Source organism: Struthio camelus, chromosome 2, assembly GCF_040807025.1.
Source record: "Struthio camelus isolate bStrCam1 chromosome 2, bStrCam1.hap1, whole genome shotgun sequence".
In the NCBI taxonomy this organism is placed as follows: domain Eukaryota; kingdom Metazoa; phylum Chordata; class Aves; order Struthioniformes; family Struthionidae; genus Struthio; species Struthio camelus.
Genome location: NC_090943.1, coordinates 44740083 through 44761482, shown reverse-complemented (window position 1 = coordinate 44761482; position 21400 = coordinate 44740083). Strand labels below are relative to the sequence as shown.

The 21400-nt window shown below is 42.2% G+C and overlaps 1 protein-coding gene across 13 annotated transcripts in view; it reads right to left on the bottom strand.

Annotated features, from left to right (window-relative positions):
* RARB (retinoic acid receptor beta) overlaps positions 1-21400 on the bottom strand; it is a 336226-nt gene that overhangs the window by 82576 nt on the left and 232250 nt on the right. The window contains exon 1 of one of the 13 annotated variants that reach the window (XM_009687944.2): positions 11233-11968. The exons of the other annotated variants lie outside the window; for them this stretch is intronic. Coding sequence (XP_009686239.1) covers positions 11233-11389 — 157 coding nt within the window. The 5' untranslated portion in view covers positions 11390-11968. Of the gene's footprint in view, positions 1-11232; positions 11969-21400 lie in introns of those variants that run through there. 13 annotated transcript variants of the gene reach the window in all.

The window sequence follows — 21400 nt, the reverse complement described above, 5'->3', positions numbered from 1 at the left end:
CCACGTTCTGTTGTTTCCTCAGATAGGCAGGGCCCCAGTGAACAATTAAAGCTCTCAATAAATAATCTGTAAGCACATTCATTTGATTTACTGTTATTTGATACAGCAGTTAGTTTCAATGGGGCAGTTACTATTGATCACATAAAGTACTACAGACAAACACGAAACACTTCCAGAACTCCATGGATTATTACTCTTTATCTGCCACTCATCTGGCTTACTTGTAATGGTTGTGAAATTTAAAATCAATAACAACAATTAGTGTTCGGCGTACTCCCAGGAATGAATCATGTGAAATATGTTTTGTTGCAAAAATGAAACACAGAAGAGCTTACAGACATGAAAGACTTACAAGTAGCAAAACTCTGAAATCATTTCTCCTGTTCTTATAAAGCATCTGACAAAGAGGGTAAAGAGAAGAAGAAAAATACATTTTAAAATGTATGTTTATATATATATATATATATTTATTTATAATATAAAAATATAAAATATATATTTTAAATGCATATGCAAGCATATACACAATTATTTGAAGCTACTGGTAAGATTTTCGAAACGAATTGAAGAGATTTAGGAACACAACTTTGAACTAAGCCGATGAGAAGGATGCACCTACTTTTGCCTTGGAAAATTCCACTATAAGCCCTGCAATTTCATACTCGTTCCTTGACCTCTAAAGGAGTTTTGGGTTGTTAACAATGGCAGGGCTTGCTCCTTTATATGGAATTGAGGGAGCATGAGAAAGTCTGATTCTTGTTCCCACCAGCTTTTACTGAGGAATCTATCCAAAAAAAAGATATCTAAATGTAAGAAATGAAAACAAAATTAAATTAATAAAGCTGGAAATTGGTTGTAAGTGATATACACAGGAAAACACCTTTTTTCTTAGCTTCAGATTCACAAAATCAGTTGCAAATCTAATCAAATGCATGGAAATAACAGTATTTTCAAATCTCTGCAAGAGTAATAATTCTAGATAATTAAAATGCAAAGCAATAAGAGAAATGTTTTATCATTAAACTGTAACCAGAGCTCTGTGTGAAATCATCCATTCAGAAGACTTGTTTTTCATCAATTATTTGTTATTTATCTGATGTAAATATAAGAAGGTCTAATTAAAATGTATGACTCCTTATGCAGCTTCTTGTCATTAAGACCAATGAAAGCATTCTGAAGACCATAATGAAATAATTATGTTTGCCTTTAAGAATCCTCTTCAACAACACATGGCAGTACTACACTAAATTAAAACATCAGGAACTAAATTTCTCTTGCATCTATTTCCATTTTCACTAATTATACCCCCAAGCTTTCCAATAGACCAGGCCCTCAAATTCTTTTGAAGCTGAAACAGCCTAAGGAACAGCAGCCTTTTCATAGTAATGGACTTTGATGAAGAAACAAAGGTAATGCAGCCCTAGAAGCATTAATATTTCAAAAAGAGTTATCATGTGAAAGTATGTGTTCATGTGAAAAATGGGGTAAAAGATTGTTGGTGGAGAGCCAAATACGTGTTCCAGGGAAACCGATACTCTGATTTAATCTTACTGAATCGCATCATTCCTTCCACATCTCTTTTCGTCAGAGTATTTTCTTGTTCTGCACAGAAATTATGTTTAGCAAAAGTGCAAAGATCATGGCGTTACTGGGCAGCGCTAGTACAACACGCTGTAACCAAGCGCTGCTTTCACAATTTGGTAAAGGTGAAAACAGCCACCTTGAACAACTGCAATGTTCATACTGGGCTCCATTTCCCAGGGGAAAAGCCATCTTCTCACACAGCATCCAGACATTGGGTTCCTCTGCGTGCACAGCTCGCGCTTTGTCCACTAAGTCTCACAGGATCTACCCAAAGCGCAGGGAAAGGAAAGGATTTGGATAAGGAAAAGACACGGCAGGATGTGTCAGCTCAGCCTTCATGCAGCTAACTGAAGGCTAAGTCTTTGTTTAAAACCTTAATAGGTCCTTATTGGCCTGGTCTCAGAGAAGTGCATGTGGTAACACACACAAAAATTGGAAGGATGTGCTCTTCACATACTTACTTAGCCAGAAGAACACATGACAAAAGATGAGGATTTGAGAATAACAGAGTTCTCTATTAAACCAGCCACTTCCCTGCCCCAAAGATACTTTGCACAAACATTTGAAAGATGATGATTTGTCATGACTTTTTCTGCATTTTAAATACATTTGAAGCCTTGGTGTTCAAAGTGTGAGGTGGAAACAGAAAGCTCATGACTGAAGAAAGGTCTCCCAAGATTTTCAGTGGGGAGCCAGTCACTAAGGAGGAGCTGACGTACACTGATCAGGTAACCAATGAAATTTCTTCCCAAATGAAAAGAGCAAACTAAAACAACAAAGCAATGCAAAGGAATACTCTAAAAGACCAAGAAAAGAAAAAGAAAAATCTGCTCAAATTACAGGTTGAGAGACAAAGGTATGAGCGACTGTTTAAAAACAAACAAACAAAAACCCCTAAGGATCTGATCTTAACAATAAAAAAGCTAACACATGCATGCCTTTTTTAGCTAGTCCTTTGACCTGTGGCCGCAGCCAAAAATGCAGATTGATGGATTAGTGCTCTCTGTTAGGAAGGGAAGGTTTGCAGAGCAGATAGTATCTTGGATTAGATTAACTTAAAGAGTTGGGTAAAAAACAAAGAGACAAGCTTTGGGGCACACAGGCATTACTCCAGGACTGAACCAGAGGCCTGGTGAAAGCTTTCGCCTTCAGACTGAATGCCTCCAACGCAGCAGCACTTGCAGACAGTAAGATTTTGGCAGGTATCGCCAGATGGCACTGTTACACAGTTTTCCAAGCTCTTTTTCTCAGTGTGCGAGTGAATGTTTAGTCTTGGAAAGACAGGCAAGGCTGCTCTTGGTTGTTGCTTTGCTTGAACAAGGTTAGGAATTAAAGGCAGGAGCCGTGGAGGAGGAAGGTGAGCTGCAGAGGAGTGTGCTCGCTGCTGCTGTCTCTAGCTACCGGCAGCTCTTGAGCAAGAGCTCTCTGGAGAGGAGGCGCTGCACCGAGGCTCCTGAAAGACAGGGCAGTGTCGCAGGTTGCCTAAATACCCCTGCCCAAAAGCGGTGTTTGCACATAAATGAAACATTTAAATCAACTCAGAGGCTGTTACATCCATTTATCAATCACCAAACTGCAAATCCTCTTGATACCTATCAATCACCAGCTGGCAGAGGAATGATTCTGGTGGAAGACTGGAAGATGAGAAGAAAGATCATCACTATCTCAAAGGAAAACAGCCATCTCTGCGTGGCGTGCTGCTACGCTGCCAGCTAGGCTGGCTGAGAAATACTGAAAAGATGTGCTCTGAGAAGAGCAGTGCAATGATGCAATGGCCTTTTCAGGAACTCTTCACAAGCTGCATTCAGATACAAAATGACAGGTTTCAAGAGATTTTTTGTTTCATTTGACTGCATATATCTTTTTGAATGAACCGGTCCTTTCTCTGTTTGTATATTATGGGAACAAACAGCTTTCTAGGATTCAAGCACTGGGCTGAACTGAGGGAAATATGAGTTAAATCTAACTGTGGCAGTCATCTGCCACAAAATTTTTGGTGCAGCACTAGACAACTTGTTTAACACCTCAGTTACACGTCTTCAATAAATTTTGATATTCTTCATCTATCTTGCCCATTTTAAATGTGAATCTTCCAGGAGAGGGACTACTCTTACCGTTTTTTCATCATCCAGCACAATGGCACCAGCTTTTACTGGTATTTCAGGCTCAGTCATACAAGCACTCTGTGCCTAAAACTCCTATTAAAATCATGGGTGGAGTGCATGTTAAGCGCTTCACTGGGTAAGGCTCTAAAAGACAAAAATATACTTAACATGTCATTTTATCATTCAAAAATCCTTGCTAAAAATGAAACATGAGCCTAAAGAAAAATAATACGGCTCAGTGAAAAGAGAGCCTTCAAATCATTAATGAAACTAATCAGTGCTAAAAAAAATCTTTGATGTGAGACATGTATCTGTTCTTTTTCTTGGAGAATGCACTCACAGGGTAAAATGTAAGTCACTGAAAGTGCATAAAATGGAAACCCCTCCAAACTATGGATGGACTTTACCATCACGTCCTTAGTGGTGAAGATCCAAAGCACTTTGAGAATTTATAAATACTCATTCAAGTTTTAACCTATTAAACCTATACAAGTGTCTCTTGTATGTATACATTTGACTTACACAGTTTTATCATATTCAGTTTATATATGCTATAGGCAGAGGAAAGAAAAATCACCTTGTCCAAGGGGAACAGAAGGTGTATTATATACTCTAAGATTCTTTGCACAGACTTGCTGGATTATATTTCCAGTTCTCTTAACAAAAGTATTTGAAGAAGCTGTAAAACTCAAACAGAATGCTAAAACAAAGTGCAGTCAGTTATATAAGGGCTGGCATTACTTTGTTAAGTTTTTCCCTACCCACTCCCAAATAAAGGGACAAAGAAGTTAGTTAGCATTGTGGGAACGCGTTTCCAAACCACATGATATCCTTATCAGATTGTCATGTACAACAGAAGTTCTCACACACCGACCCCATGCTGGGGATCTGCCTGAGCCGCCCCGTCACATGATGCAAGAAGTTCTCCTCTCTTATTCAGATTACTAAAAACGAGCTGAAGGAAGCCAGACTTTTCTTTTCCCCCCCAAAATAAGCAAAAGGTGCCGTGACCACAAGTGTATTAATTCACTCCCACGGGGAAAACAATCCAGAGCAATTGCAAATGATGAGTGAGACTATGAAGCAGATAATCTAGCTATTAAAATCTGTACCACAAGGAAAAGTCTGAAATTGTCTGAGATAAAGTGCGGTCATCCAATATTAAATGCCTGGAAGTAAACAGACAATCAGAGAAATTAGTGAGTCAGACAAAATACTTGAAAAAAGCAGGTTTGTGGTTTAAATGCTAATTTCTGCAACCTTGACTTGTACATTTTTAGAATAGAGCAACATACTGTTAAAAACAAGTCCTGCTTTGTCCTATAAGTGACTGTTCCCCCTGTTACTGTTCTGAACTCTGTGATTAAATTGCTTTTTTATATAGTTTAGGTAAGGTGGGAAAAAATGCTTTAAAAATATGTAATATTCAATGGAAGCTCAAAACAACGTTTGGTGACTTAAATACGTGGCTTGCTTTTAAAAGGGCCATGGGCGCTCTTAGATGCTCAGCATTTTTGGAAATGAAGCCATGAAATGTAGATTTAGGATGCTAACTTCAGGCTACTGTTTCTGAAATTCCTAACTTTTGAAATACATTTGCTCCTGCAATGACAGATTGAGCAAATCCCAAACACGATTTTTAAAAAGATGCTTTAAAACGCACATTTCTGGATGAAAGATGTTTAATGATTACAATCGTAAGGACTGGCTGAGATTACTGTGACTGAAAGAATACACAGAAGAACTGTTCCCCCATTATCAGTTTGCTTATTTTGTACCTAGAATACGGTTTTCATAAAAAGGCAGCAGCAGACAAAAGACGTTTTTTCTGGTTTTCCTGCTACAAAATCTAATTTTGCTACTCTCCTGCCTCCTACTTTTGCTACTCTCCTGCCTCCTACTTTTTTCTTGCAGCACAGAGAAAAACATTAATTCTGTTATTTTAGAATAGTTTTGAGCATTTCATGGCTTGTATTTTCATGGTTCCTTTTGGTTTGTAAGGGCTTGGATTTCAGCAAGGAGTGGCATGGGTCACACTGCATGGGGACAGACTTCACGCACATGAGCAAAGGTCAAAATCAATCATAGCTTTGTATTTCCAGGCCTATTACTTTTGGCAGTTTACCCTGACAGAAGGGGCTAAAATATTTGCTTCCCAAAAGGAGTAAACATCAATAGGGGGCACGAATATAACCAGTTTCTCAGCCACCCAGCAATGAGAGATGAGGCAAAGGGATCTCTTTTTTAGCAACAGACGTCAAGCTATCTAAACATTATATACAACATTTTCAGCCTCAAGCTTAAAGATTTCAGAGCACAGTCACTTGAAAAGGACAATAGGCCTATTTAGGCAATTATATTCTGCAGGCTTTGTTATTAGGCAGCCCTGCTCAATCCCAGAAAGTCTGGATAATCAAAAGTGTCCAAGTACAGGAAGGGGAAAAGTACAACCCCACCCTCCTTTACAGCCGCTGCCAGGATCTTTGGTTTCTAAAGGGTAAAGTCTATTTACCGAAGCTCCTTAGCCATTTTATACATGAACTGATATCCTTCCTCACGGGGCTCGGCGCTGCAGCCAGCGACGGGCTGCAAACCCCGGTGAAACCACGGCTAATTTGGCCCCGGCCGACCGCCGGTGCAAGGTCACAGCTGGGAGGCTGCTGCCAGCCCCCAGTTTCCTGCTCGCAGGCAGCGAGGCGGTCACCCCACGCGCTCGCGCTCATCCCTATGGCCCCGCCGGCAGGGAAACTCATCGCAGCTGTGCTCTGCTGCTGAGATTTCCGTAGGCTCGGGCACGGTACCGCCGACAGCGCCCGACAGCAGCCCTGCCCAGCGCGATGTCGCCGGATGTGCTTTCACAAATCTGCTCCAAAACCTGAATTCTGGTTGTGTGACGCTGCTGGCAGTCCAAAGGCCGGTATCCAATTTAGATCTGAGCGAAAAGGGTGACTTGGGCGCTTCGGTGGGACGGAAGCAAAACCGGCCGACCGGCGTGGCGAGCGCGACCCCGAAGGCAGCCCCGGGCGCTGCCGCGCGGAGGGGCCGCCGCCGGGCACGAGCCGCGCGTGGCCGGGGACCGCCGTCCCGCAAAGCGCACGCGGCGTGCGCGGGGACTCAGCTGCCGGCGAGCATGGCCAACTTGGCTGCCTGAAACGCTCCCCGCCTCTTTCAACTCCCGTCGCTTGGGCCGTAACGCGCTTCGAGGCCGGGCTGCCCCAGCCCTGCTCTGCTCGGCCAAGTTGCACCTTGGCCGCGCGGGCTCATTAGGCAAAGTGGGAGTCACCCAAAGATGCAGGGCTTTTGCCCCGAGCTGCTCCCACCCCGCCTTGGCCAGCGAACGCCTCCCAGGAGCTCTGTCCGCAGCAGTTTTTGACAGCGGTGCTCGTCCATCCGCCTTTTCCTGGGCCAGCAACTGAACGGGGCTTAACTGTGTGAGCTTCCGCGCGGAGAATCGGTTGGGCTAGTTTCAATTAAGTCAGGAGAAAAACATGCACGTGCAATTTTCTGAATGAGGAAAAGGTGGGTAACGAAGAGGATCAGAAGCAAATACCTTTCATCGCATACTAGCCGGCCTTAAGCAACAAGGATAAAATTTTAAATGAAGACTCCGCTCCTAAGAAAATCAGTCCTAGTGATTTAGCTGCGAAGTTTATAAATGAACTTTAAGGAAAATAACCTGGTTCAAACAGATCTCGCCTTCTGGGCACTAGCAAACACACCTGCAGCAATCTGATACTTGGGAATGCAGATTACAAGTCCTTCACTTCAAAATGTTTGTTTTTAAATGCAGGAAGATGAAAGAAAATAAAGTACTGAGCTTTTTTTCTGTTGAGCACAGATGTTTCTAGTATTTCCAGTGCTTGCAGGGAACAAGAACCTGACCCAAACATTGCAATAATCTGGAATGTAGATGTAAAATTTATGCCTTCTGGATTTTCCTCTTCACAAACTTTTTGAAGGCTAATACCTCCTAGTTCATCTCCAGCTAAACACCCCCCACTGAGCCAAAATAAGCACTGTACGCTGCAGGAATGTCTACATCATATTTTATTGCCATTTACATAACTGTCATCTCCATCAAATTTCATATTCTTTTATATGTAACAAAAATACGGCAGATAGTAGTCTTCTACGTGATATTATTTGCTGATAGTAACTAAACAGTTAGCGCTGTTTAGCTTAAATCTGGTTTTGGGCCTTCTCATTTGTTTTTTACCTGCTAAATGAAAGAAGACTAATAAAAACTTTTTTTGAATAGGCTCTTCTAAGGCTAAAGAAAAATTGCCATTCCTTGCAGACCACTCTCTTCCACGGCCTGTCCCCTTCCCACTTCCGCAGTATTTAGTTAGCTCACATTTCACCGAAAGTTGCTCATTTTTCTCTTGGTAATTGTTGCCACTGTACTACGAGGACCTGGAAAACTGTATCGTACTTATCCATGTAAACTCCTCATTCTTGTAATCCTAACTCTAGTCAGTTTTCTCCTCTTAAGAACTATTCTCCTCTAATTTGATTATACTGACTTGATTTTTATCTTACGAGAACTAAAAGGAGTTAGAATTACTTGTGATTAAAAGCGCAGTCCGTTCTACTCTCCTTTCTGAGCCCATCTCTTTCTCTGTAAATAAATAATTTATTTTTAAACCTCTAACAATATAACCAATATCACATAAAATGTAAGCGTGTATGAGCCCAATTATGCATTTTTTTGTGCTCGCAACACATCTTGTAGTATGCAGTGGCTAACGTTTGGGTTGCAACCCCATAAAAGGTTTTTCCTCCCACAGGGGGAGGAAAAAAAAAAACCACACAAGTTGGTTTAGGTTGCATCTTACCCTCTATTTTAGTTTGAAGACCCTCGTGGACTAGAAAATTTGTACTGTGGCCGGAGTGTGTTTGCTTACTGAATCATAATGGGATTAACCCAGGGAAGACGGGCTGAAGTGGGAGACCTCCAGCATTGGGAATTAAACTCTGCAGCCACGGGTTTCGCCAGCATCTCAGCTGAAACCCTGATGCTGTTTGGGATTGTTACGGGACTGTTCGGAGTCTGCACTGTTCATGTATTATTCCCTTAACAACCATTTACCTTTTACTCTGCAATCACGCCTCTATCAAAGCAATATTTCTAAGGCCCTAACGCAATGGCTGCAGGTGTACTGCTTTTATGGCAGAGCCAAAAATAAAACAACAAACTAGACAAAAAAAAAAAACCCTATCATCAGCTACACATCTAACAATTTCAAAATTTGGCTGCAATGACATTCCATTAAATCACAAAGGTCTTAATAAAAACAGAGAATCAGGAAACACTTGAGTTTGAATTAAACATTGTTATCTTTGTATTTATAAGCACTGGAGCAACCTTTAAACGATTAAAAGCTTTCTATATTGCAGAAATTCTGGGTTTTGTCACTATTTGCACGCAATAAAACGGCTGTTGACAGAATTTTAGTATTTTATAAACCACGTACATGTATTTACCCACCCACTTAAAGTGCTCACACTTTTTTTTCAAAATTAAAAACAAAACTTGCTCTAGAAATCAAACAATTCTCCATTTAGAACCTAACTAAATTTCTTTGCCATATTTATACATCATTAACTGTCACGGCTCAAATTACAGCCATCGTCTTATAATTCAGGTTTCGGCCTGGTTTTAAATTCCCACGCAGTGAAGATTAATCCTATTGCCTACGAAGTTACGAGACTGGATTCCTGAATGCATTTTCTTGTATTTTTTCATTTACTCTTGTTAATATGAGTTTCTTTGATTAGCTTAACTTCAGTGTTATCAACACTTGTCTCTTATCACAGGCCCAAGGCAAATGACATATTTACCACTCATTCCATTCTGATAAGGGTAATCCTGTGTTTAACTTGTCCAAGAACAAACACGATATATTTTGTTTTTAAGAATTAGCCTTCTAGTTATTGACCAACTACAGGAGAATGAGTAGGACGTCTTAAAACTAGAAGTTATTTAAAGAATATTTTGCAAATGAAAGCTTTTTACCATAGCATATGCCTCCTACTTCGGGAAAGTTTATTTAATTCCAAGTTTCCTCCATACGACCGCTGAACTTAAATACTAAGGTTTAAACCATAGAGGGGAAAAAAACCCTACATTTTCTGTGAAACATCTGTTTTTTTTTTCTAACTGAAGTTCTCTCATAGCTAATAACGTTATTTTGAAGTAACAGATTTGTTTCCTATCTTACGTGAAGCGTTTTGAAAACTGCGTGGAGAAAAAAAAATCTCACGCTGAACTTTATAGTCTTATGCACTTTAATTTTAGTTGTAAAGTCATCAAAATATTTGAAATGCTGTAGGCAGGTAGTCATTCATTTTTACAATTCTGTTTTCATTACTAAACCCACACAAATGTCATATGCTGACTGGAAAGTTTTGAGCAGAGTGAAAACCACACCAACCATTTTATTTATTTATTTTTCAGTTCGTCCGCCCCCCATTCCCCCCCGCCTTGAGCTAAACGCTATTGAAGGGAGAACCACTCTAATTCTTAAGCAATTTTTTAACACATTGCAAAAGAAAAATTTCAAACGTAATTATACAGTTAATGGCGTACTGAAGTGCCCGAGAGCGTGTTAAAAACATTTTGATAGATAGCCAAGTCATTTATCTAAATCACCGTCAGAGCAGTGAAGCATCCTGCAAGCTTTTATGCAGAGTATAAGGTGATGCTTTCTGGCACTTCTTGTCATTTCTCAAACTTGAAACTGCGGGGCTGAAATACTGCCATTGTTTACCATCTACGGATCGCAGCACTAAATTGAGACGAGTTCACGTAAATAATAATACCTTTGGAAAAGTACCCTTCCACTACCTCGTCCTCCTCCCTTACCAGTGTAACACCGCCTAAATCTCAAGGTATAGAAATAATTGATGGTTAAACTCAAAGGGTGTTCACAGTAAGTAGTTTTCTAGCAAAACAGCAACTTCTTAGAGCAACAAAGTGAAGAAGAAAGGTGGCAGCAAGGTCAGTACAAAGAAATATTGCCTTTTCTTAGGAAACTTAAAACTGCTGTCGGATTCTGGAATGGCACCTACAGGCTGCAGTTCAGCGTCTTTTTAAGAACTGTAGAGAAGAGCATTTTAATTGCCTGGCTGCCCGGCTAAAAATGCTCTTCGAGACACCATGCATCCAGATTATCAACGAGAAATTAGATTAGGGAGGCAAAGAAAAAAACTGCTACAGAGATGTTACGTTAATTCGCCCTTCACTGGCTGGAGTTTTACAAGTGCTGCATTGTATTTTAATTGTAAGTGTTCCTGCTTGGCTCCGCAACTGTTACAAGGACCAATAAGCAACATAAAAAGAGACAAACAGAAAACAGCTAGGTGTTTCTTTTCTCACCAGTGGAGAAAAACATTTCCAAACCTCATTTTGCATAAGAACTAACCCCCCCAGCCCCCAAAAAACACCCCTCGTTACCCCTACTCGAAATTAAAAGTATTTGTTTAAACACATGCAAACAATGATAATTGTTTCAAAACTGGAAAAATAACAGTTGGGACCTACATTGAGCACTGTGCCGGTGTTGCCACTCTGTTTGTGCCAATCCACTGAAGCATGCTTTGAGAGCCTTCTCCTGGAGCATGCAGGAAGACGGACTCGCAGTGTAGAAATCCAGCATCTGAGCGGGGCTCACTGCTAGGACATCCATACAGTCAAACATGATTCCCCCTGCACAGAATGCCTGCAAAAGTGCTTTCCTCTAGGTGTGGAGGAAAATGGCACATAAAAGTACACCCAACTCCATCAAACTCTGCCCCTTTTTTGGCACGTAGGCTGTTGGTCTTTTTCCCAGACCAGAATCATGAATTATGACAGACAACACAGCTAAAAGCCTGTAATTGATCCAAATGATCATTTACCATTTTCCAGGCTGCCCAGCCAATCCAGCAAGATGGGGGGAAGCAAGCCGCGCGCCAAGTTTTCGTTGCAGTCAATTCGCCCCCAAATTTCTGTCGAACCAGTCCCGCTCCTCAGGCTTTCGCCGGGCGCGTGCCGTCTGTTCGCGTCGCCCGGCTCCCCAAAGTCCCGGGAATAAAACGGCTCCGGTAGGAACTCTGGATCCCCCTCAGCAATGAATAGATCCTTCTGCCTCTGAACAGCTCACTTCCTACTACTTGTGTCACACAGAATGAAAGATTGAATTGCCTAATATATGCGAGTGAACTTTCGGTGAACCCTTCCCAGGCTGCTAACCTTCAAATGACCCAAGCGGGTCTGACATCACCAGCTCCCAGGATTCTCACACCGCTTAAAAACTCCCAGCAGCCCTGCAAAAGCAGCCAGCCGGCCAGGCAACTACTAGCCAGAGCCCCCCTCGGCATCGCCCACCTCGCGCCCAATAAAATAACTGCAACCCAGACCGGCAGAGAGATTAGCTCGCAAAAACAAACAAACAAACAAACAAACAAACAAATGCATAAATACAAGCCTATAATCAGAGGAATAGAAAAAGGGCCCGGCACCGCATAGCGCTCCGCTCCAGCGCGTGTTTTCTATGGATGGTTTTTACGTTCCTGCTCAATTCGGTAAAACTTCGGTGTCCCCCCCTCGTCCCCCCCCCCCCCCCGCTGCCACATTGCCTCCCCCAGAGGCAGAGCCGCACCGCTTCTGGGGCTGCCGAGAGGTGCGCAGGGAAGGGCCCGTCCCCGCACGGCCCGACGCCGGCCGCCTGCGTCACGCAACCAGCAGAGACGATCCCCGGGGCCGGCACCCGCTCCCGGCGGCCACCCTGGGGCCGGTCGGGCGCTCCCAATCCTGCCTCCCCACCAGCCTCTACCCTCATCCCCAAATAATCAGCGGGGCCAGCTGATTATCGTGGGCTTCCCCGAGGGGCTGGGTTGGCAGATGCCCACCCCCCCAGGAGGGCCCAGGGGCGGCGAGCACCTGCCGAGCCTCGCCGTGCCGGCAGCGCCCCGGCCACGTGGCACCGTCAGCTCTTGCGGGCCGCCGAGGGCCGGGGCCGGGTCCGCGGCGAGAGGCGGCCGAGCGAGCCCCGGCGGCACAGCCCCGGGCCGGGGCTGTCTGTCTCTGGTTAGCAGAGAGGGGTCGAGGCTGGGTGCGGGGCCACCCAGGGGCCGGATCAGCCCTCGCAGCCCTACCGGCCCCAGCTCCTCGAGGGGGTAAACCGGAGAAAAGCGAGCAGTGAGTGAATTCATGGAGAATCGGGTCCCTTCAGGGCTTGGCCCACCTCGCCGACTCCTTGAAAGGCAGGGAAAAGGGAAGTGATCCTGGGAAATACACTCTGGGGGACCCTGCTTGAGCATCTAGTTGGACTAGACGATCTCCAGAGGTCCCTCCCAACCTCAACGGTTCTTGATGCTTGAGCATCTAGTTGGACTAGACGATCTCCAGAGGCCCCTCCCAACCTCAATGGTTCTTGATGCTTGAGCATCTAGTTGGACTAGACGATCTCCAGAGGCCCCTCCCAACCTCAATGGTTCTTGATGCTTGAGCATCTAGTTGGACTAGACGATCTCCAGAGCTCCCTCTCAACCTCAACGGTTCTTGATGCTTGAGCATCTAGTTGGACTAGATGATCTCCAGAGGCCCCTCCCAAGCTCAGCGGTTCTGTGATCCTGTGAAGTGCCGGGCAAGGGACATTCCCGCCACCTCAGGTGCACAAAGCCCTGGCGTTTCCCCTCCCGCCGTGGACACGCTCCCAGGAGCGCGTGGTACCTTTACCACATCGTCCCTCTCTGCATAACAGCCATGTATTTTTAAGGCACTCGCTTCCTCTTGCCTTCACCTTCAGGGCCAGCAACTGACAGAAACGCCCGCAAAGGTCTCTGCAAAACGGAGCAGTTCTTGCAGCCACCTGCCCGCAGGCTGGTGCAGGGAACAGGTCAGGACGACTCCCCGCACCTCCGGCCAGGATCCCTGGGCCTTCGGTTGGGTTCGTCACACCAGTCCTGAGCAACCACCGTGCGCTTGTCTCACTGGTGGTTCACCATGTGCATCAAGACAGCACAAAGTCCTGCATTTTTTTATATGAGCAACCTCCTTCTGCAAAGTCTTGCTGATGGGGATGGACTCTGTCAAAAGCTTCACCTGCAGACATTTTAAAAACGGAAAAGTGAAAGACAGTTTCCAGTTTGGAAATGTTCCTTCTGCCCCACTAAAAAGGACTTGAGCTAAATGCCCATAAGTACTTTTTTCCTTTAAGGGAACGACTCAAGTCACTTTGGCTCTGGCAGATTGAGCATTTGCAGCTTACATAAGGCTTGAGCTAGATTTTCAGAGGCACAAAGAGCCCGACTTTCAGAAGGGCTCAACACTTTACTCCTCTCTGTGCCTCTCTACAGGCCCTCCCTTTTCCATTCAAGTCAATTGTGAGGATTCGCAGCATTTCTGGAAGTCAAAAGCTAACTTCCGTTAGGAAAATCGAAAATGAAACACTCAGTTATTGCACATTTAAATTAAAACTTCAGCCTCAGAGCCTGGCAAAGCAGGGGATACTCTGCCTGGAAAAGGCACGCAATTGAAGACTGTAAAGAAAAACTGGAAAGAGATTCGCTCTGGGACCCGCACAACCAGTTTAATGGATGTGGTGTCCTCTCGCTACAAAAAGCCCTTTGATGAACTGAAAGCTCTGTTACAATGCCTGTTGATTGTATTAACAAAACTTTTCACAAAGATTCAAGAATTTAAAAAAACCACACACACATACACACACCCCTCCCCAAACACACTTGTCCTCTGAAACTGATACCTCCATATTGAAAACAAATGCCAGCAAAAAGGCTTGCTGTAATCTGGAAGCAAATCCGTTTGAAGAGATAAAACAAAAGCCTTTCTTAATGTTTTTTCCCTCAGACAGAAGAGATTTAGCTGTCCCTGCAGTAGGCACTGTCTCTTTCCATCCTCTGTCGAGGCAGAAGTGTTATAAAGTTGGAGTTTAACAGTGTCTTTTTAAGGACTTTTTAAGGACTTTTTAAGTTCGTCAGGGCGTCCTCCCCCATTCTGGAACTCCTCAAGCTAAAGAAAGCCCTGACACTCTGTAATCTGAAAATTATGCACAGCACACATTTATCCAAAAAGTCATCCTTTAGGGAAAGGCTTGTTTAAACAATTCGAGCTAAGCAAGCAATGTTCCCAGTATTAGAAAGGCAAGTGGAAAAATGGTTAAATTTTTGTTAAAAGCTATTTTGCTACAGAATTGCTTGTTTTGAGTAACAAAGGTAAATTAAAAGGCAGTATTTTCTAACCAGATGATACAGAACGCAGGAGCAGTTCGGAATATGTAATGCGTCATCACAAAAATAATTGGAAAGGACCATACAAAACACAGCATATTTTGTCAGTCTCTGATTTAAGGAGAAAATAGCGTTTTGTGCAGACCAAGGTTCTTGGAACAGTTTAAGCTGATGCCAAGAAAAACATACTGCCCACGTGAGTTAAAATAAATAAAATCATACATACAAACAGAAATATAGTTCTGTTTATTCCATTACCAGTCCTCCTATAAAACCGTATTTAAAAATAAAACCTGCTTGTTGAACCTCAAAATGTACACTGGCAACTTATGAAAGTAAATGTCAGGAATTCAGGCTTAACTGCATGTGAATGAAAAAGATAGCTTTTTCACACTGTATCTAAATGAGCAAGGTAGCTTGTCCTGTTTAATTAAGAATAGCAGTTGTGCTGCTTAAAACCACGCTTATACTCATGCTCATAGTAACACCATGAGTAATTAACAAATTCTTCAAATAATCAAATGGTTTGCTCATACATTATTTCTACAATATATTAATTTATGTATCCCATATTTCACTTTGAAATAGCATGATATTTATTTTTCCTAAACAGAATATCAGGAAAAGGCACACTCACAAAATGTTGGGTATTTTCTAATTTAGATCAGAACTAACCATAGTTATTGTGCATAAACATTAGAGAGTTACCTAATAAGTTGGTTAATTCAAACATGATGAAACTTTAAGTATTGCCATGTATTTTAAACATCTGCCCAGCTCTTATAGAGGTGCAAGTAGGAAAAAAACCTGTCCAGTATCTTCCACTTTACCCATACCAAAAGACTGTGATTTCACATGACCACTTTGATCTGCTTTCTCTCAGACTGTGATGGCAGAAACTTTACAATAAACATATTCTTAGCCACAAGTGAAATAAAAAGCAAAAGTTCAAGTCAGAAATCTATTTCCTTTGGTGTTACTGTATATTTGTCAGTGTGACATAGCACATTTGAAACCCATAATCATAAAACAAAAATTTACAGCCAAGGTTTAGGGTCTACATCTGTTTCTCTGGTTTTTGTACTGCAATTACCCACTGGACAATTCAGAAAGAAGCACTATGAATCATGTACTGCACACATGTTTGTGCTGGTCACTTTTTCTTTAGTGCAAGAGTCTGAGGATGCCGTAATATGCTTCACCGAGAGAGAGAGAGCGAGCATTAACAAGAATTAGGATGGGTGCACTAGGTTCTCTAAATAAAAATGATTTTACTAGAAGCAATATAATACTCCTGGAATATTACAGGCATAGTTACAGAATGGAAAAATTAAGAAATACATGCCGAAATTCTCTACAACAAAATACCTCAGGGGAAGTGTACTGTTTTTGCATGCATTTAACTATTAATCACATGTAACACTCTCTTGAAACAGTTTTGACAGCAGAGTAAATGGTTACTAGTGAATGATGTGTGTGTTTAAGCAGTGAAAGCAGAGACAAAGTGATGTTTTCTTCTACTCCCTAGGCAAGAGCTGACACTAAGCTTGCTGCCTCAGCTTTGATACTCAGAGATTCCTTTGTGTCAGTTGCTGGGAGAATCACTGGCAGTTCACTAACCCTGCCTCACACACACAGGGGCTTTGATTTTTACCTCTTCATTGAGAAGACATGTTAATATGAAACAGTACCTCGGCTGCCTTGGGTTTTTTTTCCCCCCGCCCCAATCGGAGACACGGGGTTTAAAATCTGAAAACCTGAATCCCACTTCACTACGTGCATTTTCTAGTGGTATGGGAGGTCTTCCTCCTGTCTCAAGCAAAAGAAAGATGTTAAAAGATTACGGGCAAGAAAATCACAGAACGCAAGAGAGCGGCCGAATATGTAACACTCCGAGGTAGTCCTGAGGAAATGGTTATCAATCCTGAGCAAGAGCAGCCCTAAAGAAAATAAAACAGTACAATTACTTTGAATAGCACAAACGGCAGGGACCGACACAAAGTACAGTGAAATTAAGTCAAAAAGGGGTGCCTTGTGACTGTTGTACTCTGCTATGCACAGCTCACAATGCCTGAAACAGGAATTTGCACATAACAGGAAGAATTACTTCAGATCCTTCTGCAGGCCTGAAATATAACAGCAATCATCAAAAGAATATTCAGCACAGAACTACATTTTATATTAGATAGGAGAAACAGAGTGTTAGTCAGCTACAGATCCATAGCTTGAGCATGCAGCCAGTCTATAAAGTCACTTACTGATAACGTTTTTTTTTTTTTTTTTTGGCTTGTTTTTATCAGTGGATATGTATTTGTAAAGCTGTCTTTAAAACTGATTGCTTAATCTAGAGGCTATAAAAATATTCATCTTCACAAACTTTGAGCACAATGCTGTGCTTCTTAGAATTCATACATTCTTTTGGCCTGAAGCCAGCAAAAGAGAAGAACTGCCCTGTATGATAAAACTGGAAGTTTATGTATGTGGTTCAGCAACCCATTTCTAAGAGTGACTGCTACTAGATCTTTTTAAGGAAACTGTAGGAATCCCTAGTGATTGCTGAAGCTGAATTCACCCATAGGTCCTCTAATAGCCTGTTCTTTAACAGCAAATCACTTAAGCATTAAAGCAGGAGACTTAATATCTTTTCCAAATTTGTTTTTGGTAATAGCCCTGATATTCTAGATATTCATATATAGCCGATGTCTTTTTGGATTGTGATAAAGTTGTAGCTCAGTGACACACAAGGAAACAGTAGGCTATTGGGCTTTGAGACAAAGAAGGATAAATTCTTTTTTAAAACACTGTAAAATTCATCCATGTTGTAAGTATAAGAAAACACAGCCTAAACTGCACCTTTCTGAGGCCCCACGGGCTGACTGCTGGAGGTTCCAGAAAGGTCGGCAAAGAGGCAATGACATCACCAAAAGAGTGGATGACATGCATTTTTGAAGGATATAAAAAAGAAAAGTTATTATTGCATTAAAAATTGGCTACATACTGAACAGCCTTCTCTACACTTTCTGTTTGGGAGAGCCAACAAACACCACTGCTAAAGGGCTGCCAGTTTAAAAAAAAAAAAAAAAGTTTGTTTCATTTTGTTTTCTTTTTAAATGACCAAAAACCATTGTTTCAAGGTTTAGCCAAGAAAGAGATTTTTTACTGCTAGCTTATAAATCCCTCAAAACACAGAGTTATAATGGAAATGCTGAGGTAACTACCGTGCCATGCATGGCACTGACACATTGCATTATATAATCCAGGGAGAACGAGGGCTGGGAGATCTATAAAACATAAGTAGAAGCAAGATGTAAGAAAGAGCAGGAGAGCAAGTAGAAATATCGAATATGAAACTGCAGAGAATACTTCTAACAATAAAGTTTCCTACATGCTGAATATGCTTATGGTTGGCTGAAGGCAAAAGCGCACAGAGCTCCATTAAAAATAATGACAAAGATTCCGAAAGGTTATTCAAGTAACTGTTTTGTTCCTGCCTTTTCGAAGGAGGAAAAAAATGAACAGTTACTAACAAAAGGATAGTATTTCCCAATTTTCTGATATCTTGAAAGGCATCTGACAACGTGTAAATAAATAACATTGGAAAATGAATTAAAAACGGAGTATCAAACCTAGACAACCTACAACCCCAGTCGTAACCAAAATCACAAATAGAAATTATGACACTAGTATTTCTAGAAGCTCACTAAAGGCAGCTGAAATTCTGAGGGAAAAGGTAACCCCAGTGACTTTCTTCCAACAAAAGTCCTAAGTTACTGTACAATAATCAGAACGGTAGTGCAGAGCAGACATATCCTAACGAAGATTATACCTACTTCAGTCCTACTCTGAACATTTCAGATGGAGTTAGGCGGCACTGAGGGCTCGTGCTCACACACTGCTCTAGAGACAGCTTTGTTGTACAGGTGATGTCCGGAGCTGGTGAATGAGACGCACTCGGAGGCTGCTGAGCACATCACACCTGATGCAGAATCAGTGGCTTGGACTGTGCCACCAGTGTGAAATGGAAGAGATCCCCAGCTTGGCAGCTTGACACACATCATCATGACAGTACAATTCCTGCTTAGCTAGTTCCCAGTGAAACCTGCATCGAACCCTGAAAGAATTGTCCAGTGTCCAATCTGTGGGCATTTTAAAGCAAAACGAAGGAGTGACTGGCAGATGTGCTGGCATATCTACCTAGCTAGCAGAGGTAATGACAGCAGTTACAATGCGGTGATACAACCTTAAATCTCCTAGTAATGACGGTAATCCCGCCACCACCTCCACCCTGCCTGCTGCCGTAACATACTGTACAATCACACCTTCATTTTACTACATTTCTATTTTCAGTGGGCACAGGGTGCGGAACAGCATGTATGAACTTTTGCCGTAAATGAGGTAGGATTACCCAGAAACTGAGGCAAAAGTTTGGCAAATTGGCTTCTGTTTTCTCATGTGCCATCAATACTGTGTGAATTACCTGAGGGCATGCATCCTCTTAGGAACACTGTTAGCACTTTAACTCTAGCAATGCAGTCTGAACAGCAAACTTTGCTAGAGGCATCAGTTTTACAAGCATACAGGTTGTCCTAGTATAACTATTGCTGAGCAGGTGAGGGAATAATTCTGTACATTCTTTCTATGCTGCAATAACTGTGTCCACAATTGGGCTTTTGCACGTATAGCTCTTTCACAAAAGGAAAGACCACTTCCTTACCCTACATTGTTTTACCAGCGTAACATTCAAATGTGGATCTTGCCCTAAGCTGTTATACCAGTGTAACATTCCAGTACAGATCCGATCTCTACAGACAGCAAACATCAGGCTGAGCTGGATTCCAGTTGCATTCAGCCCAAGCAGTGGCAGGATGAGTGATGACGAGTCTGAAAGGTTTGCAAGATGTTTTCTTGCAAACTCTTTTCAGACTCTTACTAGGATACACCTGTTGTAAAGTTCTTCTTTGCTGCATCGTTCAAATTCTACCTGAATTCTACAGTGTAAGTCCACAAAGAAAAATCTGCATGGTCTCAACCTGTTTGATTAAGTTGGTCCCATATGGTTAAAGAAAGGTACTCCCGGTTCTGTATCCCAGTCTGTAACACTCCCATATTCACCAAAAAAGAGAATGAATGTCCACTCATATGAGGACCACGCTCAGGGAATCATGACTGACACACATCAAGCTGCTGGGTTTTTAACTGGGAAGGACTTACAGAGCTGGGGTGCAACTGGAGATTACAGCGATCAAAAGCATATTACCCTGACCATTGTGCACTATAATGAATTCTCAGCTCTTTTGGGGCCCTTTGTGCCACATGTAGTGGCGAATGCGCCAGGTGGCCTTGAAACAGGTAATTCAGCATATAAGACTTGACAGGTCTACAAAACTATCAACTCTGATCTGCAAAAGCTGGACCAAAAACCTTCACCTGTCCTGAGCTTTCTTCTAACTGAATATTTCTGCACAGTCTTTGCCTTCATACAAAAAAAATCCTTCCTTTTAATCCATTTGTAGTTTTGGGTAAAGCTCCTTGAGAGCAGGTTTCTCATGCATGGGACACGAATCTCCTATGTATTCTTATCAGCTGTAGGCTCTGAAAGACCAGACTTTGCTTATCTTTATATGGAGACATACAATGAAGAATGTATGGAAAGAACCTCTTCCCTTTGCAAAGATGGCTCAAGGGTCTAGACCTGGCTACATCCATCCATTTTGTCTTCAGTATCAAGCAGCGTAAAGGAAGGTGGAGCCACGCCAGAAGGCAGGGTCGCGGCCCAACTTCTCCATGGATCAAGATGGATGGATGGGAAAGTAAGCCTCAACCCACAGGAGGTTTAGTAACAAGAATGAGGCATTTGCATGTCCCCAATTCTGAGAAACCTGATGGATTTTTTCCTTAAAAAATGCAGCATCATGTTACCTTCAACTGGGTACTAAATGACTAAAATAAATGATGAGTTAGCGAATATGTATAAAGATTTTTAAAAGATTAACTTCCACCTGCTAGCTCCCTAAGTTTTTATACTTTTTTCAAGGACTTCCTAAGGGTACAAATTCACATCACTGATATTTCAGCCAATTGTGCTAGCTGAACAATGCTGGAACATTATGTCACTTGAAGCCAGGAGTGCGTAAGCATCTAAGAAAAGTTAAGAGCTCTGCCAACACTAATTATCAGGCAGAACCTCACTGGAAAAAATGAGGCACAAAGATCTAAGTGAAGTGTAAAACATATTGAGAATTCAATGACATGTTGACAAATACCACTCCACTCTTTCGCTTCCTATCAGAACCTAACAGCCGAAGCAGAAATTTCTAAGTAGTGTTTTTACAGGCCAAGCTTAGTCTCTCTCTCATCTTATCAGTAGCCTTCAAAGGGACTTTAGGTGGATCTCCTCCAGGAAAAAAGAAAAAACAACAAAAAACTCAGAAGTGCCACCTCTTCCATACAGATATATTGGCACAATCACAGAGGCTTTG